The 10,388-nt window shown below is 45.7% G+C and overlaps 1 protein-coding gene across 1 annotated transcript in view; it reads left to right on the top strand.

The window, feature by feature from the left end:
* The window catches only part of LOC110522386 (golgin subfamily A member 7B-like), a 21,782-nt gene extending 16,442 nt beyond the window's left edge, over positions 1-5,340 (top strand). Inside the window, exons 4-5 of the mRNA XM_036987540.1 lie at positions 3,222-3,323; positions 4,464-5,340. Of these exons, the coding sequence (XP_036843435.1) occupies positions 3,222-3,323; positions 4,464-4,550 (189 nt within the window). The 3' untranslated portion in view covers positions 4,551-5,340. The remainder of the gene's footprint in view (positions 1-3,221; positions 3,324-4,463) is intronic.
* Positions 5,341-10,388: the final 5,048 nt, after the last annotated feature.

Genomic DNA, 10,388 nt, shown 5'->3' with positions numbered 1-10,388 from the left:
CTCAGGTGGTGAAGGAAACAACACCTACACTTCACTGATCCTCAACACAGGGTGCGTGCTCAGCCCCCTCCAGTACTTCCTGTTCACCCATGACTGCGTGGCCACGCACGCCTCAATCATCAAGTTTGCAGACAACACAACAATAGTTGATTGTTGATTACCAACAATGATGAGACAGACAACAAGGAGGAGGAGGTGAGGGCCCTGGCGAAATGGTGCCAGGAAAATAACCTCTCCCTCAACGTCAACAAAATGGAGGAGCTGATGGTGGACTTCAGGAAACAGCAGAGGGAACACGCCTCCATCCATATTGACAGGACCGCAGTGGAGAAGGTGAAAAGCTTCAAGTTCCTTGGCGTACACATCACTGACCATCTGAAATGGTCCACCCCACAGACAGTCAGGTGGAAAACCTCAGGAGGCTGAAGAAATTTGGCTTGGCTCCTAAGACCCTCACAAACTTTCACAGATGCACAATTGGGAGCATCCTGTCAGGCTGTATCACCGCCTGGTAAAGCAACTGCACCGCCCGCAACCGCAGGGCTCTCTCGAGGGCGGTGCAGTCTGCACAACGCATCACGCATCACACTGCCTGCCCTCCAGGATACCTACACCACCTGATGTCACCGGAAGGCCAAAAAGATCATCAAGGACAACAACCACCTGAGCCACAGCCTGTTCAGCCTGTTATCATCCAGAAGGCGAGGTCAGTACGCTGGGACCGAGAGACTGAAAAACAGCTTCTATCTCAAGGCCATCAGTTAAAACAGCCATCACTAGATGGCTACCACCCGGTTACTCAACCCTGCACCTTAGAGGCTGCTGCCCCATATACATAGACATGGAATCACTGGTCACTTTAATAATGTTACTGCTTTACATACTGCTTCACTCATTTCATATGTATACAGTGCCTTGCGAAAGTATTCGGCCCCCTTGAACTTTGCGACCTTTTGCCACATTTCAGGCTTCAAACATAAAGATATAAAACTGTATTTTTTTGTGAAGAATCAACAACAAGTGGGACACAATCATGAAGTGGAACAACATTTATTGGATATTTCAAACTTTTTTAACAAATCAAAAACTGAAAAATTGGGCGTGCAAAATTATTCAGCCCCTTTACTTTCAGTGCAGTAAACTCTCTCCAGAAGTTCAGTGAGGATCTCTGAATGATCCAATGTTGACCTAAATGACTAATGATTATAAATACAATCCACCTGTGTGTAATCAAGTCTCCGTATAAATGCACCTGCACTGTGATAGTCTCAGAGGTCCGTTAAAAGCGCAGAGAGCATCATGAAGAACAAGGAACACACCAGGCAGGTCCGAGATACTGTTGTGAAGAAGTTTAAAGCCGGATTTGGATACAAAAAGATTTCCCAAGCTTTAAACATCCCAAGGAGCACTGTGCAAGCGATAATATTGAAATGGAAGGAGTATCAGACCACTGCAAATCTACCAAGACCTGGTCGTCCCTCTAAACTTTCAGCTCATACAAGGAGAAGACTGATCAGAGATGCAGCCAAGAGGCCCATGATCACTCTGGATGAACTGCAGAGATCTACAGCTGAGGTGGGAGACTCTGTCCATAGGACAACAATCAGTCGTATATTGCACAAATCTGGCCTTTATGGAAGAGTGGCAAGAAGAAAGCCATTTCTTAAAGATATCCATAAAAAGTGTTGTTTAAAGTTTGCCACAAGCCACCTGGGAGACACACCAAACATGTGGAAGAAGGTGCTCTGGTCAGATGAAACCAAAATTGAACTTTTTGGCAACAATGCAAAACGTTATGTTTGGCATAACAGCAACACAGCTGAACACACCATCCCCACTGTCAAACATGGTGGTGGCAGCATCATGGTTTGGGCCTGCTTTTCTTCAGCAGGGACAGGGAAGATGGTTAAAATTGATGGGAAGATGGATGGAGCCAAATACAGGACCATTCTGGAAGAAAACCTGATGGAGTCTGCAAAAGACCTGAGACTGGGACGGAGATTTGTCTTCCAACAAGACAATGATCCAAAACATAAAGCAAAATCTACAATGGAATGGTTCAAAAATAAACATATCCAGGTGTTAGAATGGCCAAGTCAAAGTCCAGACCTGAATCCAATCGAGAATCTGTGGAAAGAACTGAAAACTGCTGTTCACAAATGCTCTCCATCCAACCTCACTGAGCTCGAGCTGTTTTGCAAGGAGGAATGGGAAAAAATGTCAGTCTCTCGATGTGCAAAACTGATAGAGACATACCCCAAGTGACTTACACCTGTAATCGCAGCAAAAGGTGGCGCTACAAAGTATTAACTTAAGGGGGCTGAATAATTTTGCACGCCCAATTTTTCAGTTTTTGATTTGTTAAAAAAGTTTGAAATATCCAATAAATGTCGTTCCACTTCATGATTGTGTCCCACTTGTTGTTGATTCTTCACAAAAAAGTACAGTTTTATATCTTTATGTTTGAAGCCTGAAATGTGGCAAAAGGTCGCAAAGTTCAAGGGGGCCGAATACTTTCGCAAGGCACTGTATATTGTTTTCTATTCAACTCTATTTTAGTCAATGCCACTCTGACATTGCTCATCCTAATATTTATTCATTTCATTCTTTTACTTTTAGATTTGTGTGTATTGTTGTGAGTTAGATACTACTGCACTGTTGGAGTTAGGAACACAAGCATTTCGCCCGCAATAACATCTGCTAAATATGAGTATGTGACCAGTAACATCTGCTAAATATGTGTATGTGACCTGTAACATTTGATTGGATTGCCATTGCCTGCATTGTGGGAGGCGCTATTGTCAACCAATTATTATGGTGATTTTGTTTGACCATACGCGAACATGACCAAGACGAGACTGAAACAAGAACCACTTTGCCGTGATTCGCGTATACAGTGGAGATATACAAATAAATGTGTATATATATATATTGTACGTAAGAGTGAGGGGTAAAGATTCTTTAGCATTTCGCCTATTGAATTTTTCAATCTAAGCAACATCCTCTCTCTCTCTCCTCTCTCCTCTCTCTTCTCTCTTTGTCTCTCTCTCCCTGTCTGTCTCTGTCTTTCTCTGTCTGTCTGTCTGTCTGTCTGTCTGTCTGTCTTTCACCCTCTCCCCTCTCTCTCTCTCTCTCTCTCTCTCTCTCCCTCTCTCTGTCTGTCTCTGTCTGTCTCTGTCTGTCTCCCTCCACCTCCTCTCTCTCTCCTCTCCCTTTATCAGATGTTGAAGAAGATCTCAGGGTACATCCAGGAGCAGAATGAGAAGATCTACGCCCCCAGAGGTCTATTACTGACAGACCCTATAGAGAGAGGCATGAGAGTCGTATCCTTTTGAGCGATAAATTGGTCTATTGTTACACAGCTGGTCTTATTTCTAATCTCAGAACCATGCTAGAACTTCAATAGGAAGTGAGGGGTTGGTTTATAGGGTTGACTGCTGGTGAGTAAGTGACAACACAAAGCCTCAAAAGTAAATGTTTTGAGGGTTAGAGGGCTGTATTAGTGTATTAGTATTACTAATTTTCTCCCCCCTCCTCTGTCACTCCCCCTGGATCTGCTGTCTCCTCTGTCACTCCCCCTGGAGCTGCTGTCTCCTCTGTCACTCCCCCTGGAACTGCTGTCTCATCTGTCACTCCCCCTGGAACTGCTGTCTCATCTGTCACTCCCCCTGGAACTGCTGTCTCCTCTGTCACTCCCCCTGGAACTGCTGCCTCCTCTGTCACTCCCCCTGGAACTGCTGTCTCATCTGTCACTCCCCCTGGAGCTGCTGTCTCCTCTGTCACTCCCCCTGGAACTGCTGTCTCATCTGTCACTCCCCCTGGAACTGCTGTCTCATCTGTCCCTCCCCCTGGAACTGCTGTCTCATCTGTCACTCCCCCTGGAACTGCTGTCTCATCTGTCACTCCCCCTGGAACTGCTGTCTCATCTGGCACTCCCCCTGGAACTGCTGTCTCCTCTGTCACTCCCCTGGAACTGCTGCCTCCTCTGTCACTCCCCCTGGCGCTGTTGTTTCCTCTGTCACTCCCCCCTGGAGCTGCTCTCTCCTCTGTCACTCTACAGGGAAAGGCAGGGATAAAGATAATGGGTACTATTCCATATTCCCAATATAGTGCACTACTTTTGGCCAGGGTCCATGGGGCTATATAGTGAATAGGTGCCATTTGGTACACAGTGATGTGTCCAGTGGATCATCACACTGGCCTGGCTGGATTGTCCCTCTCTCTCCTGAGAGAATGAGAAACACAGAGGGATAACAGAAGGCCAAGCTATTACCTACACAATAATCACTTTTTTACACAGTGCTAAGCATTGTGTATGTGTGTGTGTCTATGTGTATTTTTGCGTGACTGTACCAATTGACACCATCTGACACGTAGTACCCAGTGTCCCACACCATCTTGCTCTCTCTCTCTCTCTCTCTCTCTCTCTCTCTCTCTCATACTCCTTAATCCCTGTCCTTCAGATCGAGGTGAGTGTATTTGAGGACCGCGGCTCGAGCGGCTCTAGCCACAGCAGCAGTGTGTCGTCTGGTGGCAGCAGCCAGCGGTGACTGGAGGATCAGCACCAGGGATATGGGTACCACCACAGAAGCGGCAGATCTTTCACCAACATCCGCATGCTGAAACAAGAGAGCACCCGCTTCTGATTATAGATGTATATCAATGTAATCAATATACTATCTCTAGTTTAGAGTATAGATGCATATCTAATCAATATACTGTCTCTAGTTCTGAGTATAGATGCATATGTCATACAGGAAGTAAACATTGATTGTATATACTATCTGTAGATGTGTGCCAGGGAGACTAAAGAGAGAGGCCAGGATGAGGCTACTGAAGAACAGGAGCAGACATGGAAACACACATCTTTGAGTATCTGATGGTTAGACTCATGTTTCTGCAGACTATTCATTCAGCCGACTGTCATTCTGCTGTGTCACCATTCCCTGTGTTTCCATGACTTCAATTGGAACTATTATGCCATAGCCAATACAGATGTAGGATCTTAATTTGATCAACCTGTTCCAGGAGAACTTTCCTGCTAAGCAGGAAATGTAAAATGTGTAGTGTATTTGAGGTTTAAAAAGGCTTCTGAAGTCTGTAATTTCCAAAATGTTAACGTGTTAATTTCCACTTAAAAAATGGATCAACCCCTACAAATATGTGAATTAATTATAATCCACAAAGTAATTCACATTTCCTGTTGCTGCAGGATTATTTTCCTGATGTAGCAAACTGGATCAAATGGAATATTTTGAAGTAGTAGTATTTGATTTATTTTATTTCACCTTTATTTTACCAGGTAGGCCAGTTGAGAACAAGTTCTCATTTACAACTGTGACCTGGCCAAGATAAAGCAAAGCAGTGCAACATAAACAACAACAAAGAGTTACACATGGGATAAACAAACGTACAGTAAATAACACAAAATAAAATCCGTATACAGTGTGTGCAAATGAAGTAAGGAGGCAAGGCAATAAATAGGCCACAATTTAGCAATTAACACTGGAGTGATAGATGTGCAGAAGAGGATGTGCAAGTACAAATACTGGTGTGCAAAAGAGCAGAAATGGGCTGTGTACAGCTGCAGCGATCGGTAACCTGCTCTGACAGCTGATGCTTAAAGTTAGAGAGGGAGATATAAGTCTCCAACTTCAGTGATTTTTTGCAATTCGTTCCAGTCATTGGCAGCAGAGAACTGGAAGGAATGGCGGCCAAAGAAGGTGTTGGCTTTGGGGATGACCAGTGAAATATATACCTGCTGGAGCGCGTGGGGTGGGTGTTGCTAATGTGACCAGTGGGCTGAGATATGGCGGAGCTTTACCTAGCAAAGATTTATAGATGACCTGGAGCCAGGGGTTGGCGACGAATATGTAGCGGGGACCAGCCAACGAGGTTTACAGGAGAGTTTACAGTCTAGCCAGACACCTGGGTATTTATAGTTGTCCACATATTCTAAGTCATGACTGTCCAGAGTAGTGATACTAGGCCGGCGGGCGGGTGCGGGCAGCGATCAGTTGAAGAGCATGCATTTAGTTTTACTAGCGTTTAAGAGCAGTTGGAGTCCACGGAAGGAGTGTTGTATGGCATTGAAGCTCGTTTGGAGGTTTGTTAACACAGTGTCTAAAAAAGGGCCAGATGTATACAGAATGGTGTCGTCAGCGTAGAGGTGGATTAAAGGATCACCCGGCGCAAGAGCGACATCATTTATATATACAGAGAAAAGAGTTGGCCCGAGAGTTGAACCAAGGGAAGGCACCCCCAGAGGTCCGGACAACAGGCCCTCCGATTTGACACACTGAACTCTATCTGAGAAGTAGTTGGTGAACTAGGCGAGGCAGTCATTAGAGAAACCAAGGCTGTTGAGTCTGTCGATAAGAATGCAGTGATTGGTCCAGTGGCTGCGGGGGGTCAGGGCTGTTGGCTGGGGTTGGGGTAGCCAGGTGGAAAGCATGGCCAGCCGTTGAAATTCTCGCTTATTGTGAATTTATCGGTGGTGATAGTGTTTCCTAGCCTCAGTGCAGTGGGCAGCTGAGAGGAAGTACTCTTATTCTCCATGGACTTTACAGTGTCCCAAACCTTTTTAGAATTAGTGCTGTAGGACGAAGATTTCTGTTTGAAAAAGCTAGCCTTTGCTTTCCTATCTGACTGTGTATATTGGTTCCTGACTTCCCTGAAAAGTTGCATATTGTGGGGACTATTTGAAGCTAGTGCAGTGTGCCACAGGGTGTTTTTGTGCTGGTCAAGGGCAGTCAAGTCTGGAGTGAACCAAAGGCTATATCTGTTCTTAGTTCAACATTTTTTGAATGGGGCATGCTTATTTAAGATGGTGAGGAAGGCACTTTTGAAGAACAAGCAGTCATCCTCTACTGACGGGATGAGGTCAATATCCTTCCAGGATACCCGGGCCAGGTCGTTTAGAAAGGCCTTCTCGCAGAACTGTTTAAGAGAGCGTTTGACTGTGATGAGGGGTGGTCGTTTGACCCATAGCGGACGCAGGCAATGAACCAGCAGAAATGTATTTAGAGGGCAAGTTGGTCAGGATGTTTTCTAAGAGAGTGCTCATGGTTATGGATTAGGGTTGTACCTGGTAGGTTCCTTGATAATTTGTGTGAGACAGAGGGCATCTAGCTTAGATTGTAGGACAGCCAGGGTGTTAAGCATATTCCAGCTTAGGTCACCTAACTATACGAACTCTGACGATAGATGGGGGGCAATCAATTCACATATGGTGTCCAGGGCACAGCTGGGAGCTGAGGGTGGTCTCTAACAAGTGGCAACAGTGAGGGACTTAGTTCTGGAGAGAAGTATTTTTAGAAGTAGAAGCTCGAACTGTTTGGGCATAGACCTGGAAAGTAGGATAGAACTCTGCAGGCCATCTCTACAGTAGATTGCAACTCCGTCCACTTTAGCAGTTCTATCTTGACAAAAAATGTTGTAATTGGGGATGGAAATGTCAGAATTTTTGGTGGTCTTCCTAAGCCAGGATTCATACGGCTAGAACATCAGGGTTGGCGGAGTGTGCCAAAGCAGTGAATAAAGCAAACTTAGGGAGGAGGCTTCTGATGTTAACATGCATGAACCCTAGTCTTATCTTGTTACAGAAGTCAACAAATGAGAATGCCTGGGGACACACAGGGCCTGGGTTAACCTCTACATAACCAGAGGAACAGAAGAGGAGTAGGATGAGGGTAAGTCTAAAACTGCAGTTCGGAAATGAGAGTAAAAGGAGCAGACTTCTGGGCGTGGTAGGATAGATTCAGGGCATAATGCACAGACAAGGGCATGGTAAGGTGCGAGTACAGTGGAGGTAAACCTAGGCATTGAGTGACAATGAGAGAGGCTTCATCTCTGGAAGCACCAGTTAAGCTAGGTGCGGTCTCCACATATGTGGGGGGGTGGGGCAAGGGAGCTAACAGAGGCATGTAGACCGAGACTATGGGCTCCGCAGTAAAACAAAACAATGAGAGCTACCCTAAACAACAGTATACAAGGCATTTTGACATTAGAGAGAGGCATAAAAGCAGTCCCAGGTGTTGATTGGGAGGGCTAAGACAACAACGGGTTAACAGCTAGGACAACAACAACGGGTAAATGGCGATGAATGGGTAGAGAGGGTCAGTTAGCTACACACAGGGCCTGAGTTTGAAGCTGGGGCCGACAGATAAACTAAATGAAGTACCGTGTTAATGAACAGTCCAGTAGGCGTCAGCTGTGCGCTGAGTGATCATAGGGTCCAATGAGCAGCAATGGACGAAATAGGGAGCCGTTCGGAAATCATCACTACGCTAAGCAAGCGGGAGACACGGCGCTCAGATCAAATAAAATAACATGTATTTATATAGCTCTTCTTACATCAGCTGATATATCAAAGTGCTGTACAGAAACCCAGCCTAAAACCCCGAACAGCAAGCAATGCAGGTGTAGAAGCACGGTGGCTAGGAAAAACTCCCTAGAAAGGCAAAAACCTAGGAAGAAACCTAGAGAGGAACCAGGCTATGAGGGGTGGCAGGTCTTCTTCTGGCTGTGCCGGGTGGAGATTATAACAGAACATGGCCAAGATGTTCAAATGTTCATAAATGACTAGCATGGTCAAATAATAATAATCACAGTAGTTGTCGAGGGTGCAACATGTCAGCACCTCAGGAGTAAATGTCAGTTGGCTTTTCATAGCCAATCATTGAGAGTGTCTCTACCACTCCTGCTGTCTCTAGAGAGTTGAAAACAGCAGGTCTGGGACAGGTAGCACATCCGGTGAACAGGTCAGGGTTCCATAGCCGCAGGCAGAACAGTTGAAACTGGAGCAGCAGCACGGCCAGGTTGACTGGGGACAGCAAGGTGTCATCATGCCAGGTAGTCCTGAGGCATGGTCCTAGGGCTCAGGTCCTCCGAGAGAGAGAAAGAGAGAAAGAGAGAAAGAAAGAATTAGAGAGAGCATACTTAAATTCACACAGGACACCGGATAAGACAGGAGAAATACTCCAGAACAGACTGACACTAGCCCCCCGACACAAACTACTGCAGCAGAAATACTGGAGGCTGAGACAGCAGGGGTCAGGATACACTGTGGCCCCATCCGATAACGGACAGGGCCAAACAGGCAGGATATAACCCCACCCACTTTGCCAAAGCACAGCCCCCACACCACTAGAGGGATATCTTCAACCACCAACTAACCATCCTGAGAGACTGCCGAGTATAGCCCACAAAGATCTCCGCCACGGCACAACCCAAGGGGGGGCGCCAACCCAGACAGGAAGACCACGTCAGCAACTCAACCCACTCAAGCGATGCACCCCTCCTAGGGACGGCATGGAAGAGCACCAGTAAGCCAGTGACTCAGCCCCTGTAATAGGGTTAGAGGCAGAGAATCCCAGTAGAGAGAGGGGAACCGGCCAGGCAGAGACAGCAAGGGCGGTTTGTTGCTCCAGAGCCTTTCCGTTCACCTTCACACTCCTGGGCCAGACTACACTCAAATCATATGACCCACTGAAGAGATGAGTCTTCAGTAAAGACTTAAAGTTGGAGACCGAGTCTGCGTCTCTCACATGGGTAGGCAGACCATTCCATAAAAATTGAGCTCTATAGGAGAAAGCCCTGAAAGCTGTTTGCTTAGAAATTCTAGGGACAATTAGGTGGCCTGCGTCTTGTGACCGTAGCGTACCTGTAGGTATGTACGGCAGGACCAAATCAGAAAGATAGGTAGGAGCAAGCCCATGTAATGCTTTGTAGGTTAGCAGTAAACCTTGAAATCAGCCCTTGCCTTAACAGGAAGCCAGTGTAGGGAGGCTAGCACTGGAGTACTATGATATTTTTTTTGATCTAGTCATAATTCTAGCAGCCGTATTTAGCACTAACTGAAGTTTATTTAGTGCTTTATCCGGGTAGCCAGAAAGTAGAGCATTGCAGTAGTCTAACCTATAAGTATCAAAAGCATGGATTCATTTGTCTGCATCATTTTTGGACAGAAAGTTACGAAGATGGAAAAAAGCTGTCCTTGAAACAGTCTTGATATGTTCGTCAAAAGAGAGATCAGGGTCCAGAGTAACGCCAAGGTCCTTCACAGTTTTATTTGAGACGACTGTACAACCATCAAGATTCATTGTTAGATTCAACAGAAGATATCTTTGTTTCTTGGGACATAGAACAAGCATCTCTGTTTTGTCTGAGTTTAAAAGTAGAAAGTTTGCAGCCATCCACTTCCTTATGTCTGAAACACAGGCTTCTAAGGGAGGGCAATTTTGTGTGTCATCCGTGTCATCCGCATAGCAGTGAAAGTTAACATGTTTTTGAATGACATCCCCAAGAGGTAAAATATATAGTGAAAACAATAGTGGTCCTAAAACGGAACCTTGAGGAACACTGAAATTTACAGTTGATTTGTCAGA

Source organism: Oncorhynchus mykiss, chromosome 1, assembly GCF_013265735.2.
Source record: "Oncorhynchus mykiss isolate Arlee chromosome 1, USDA_OmykA_1.1, whole genome shotgun sequence".
Taxonomy (NCBI): domain Eukaryota; kingdom Metazoa; phylum Chordata; class Actinopteri; order Salmoniformes; family Salmonidae; genus Oncorhynchus; species Oncorhynchus mykiss.
Note: the sequence above shows the minus strand (reverse complement) of the source record. Positions and strands in the feature narration are given on the sequence as shown.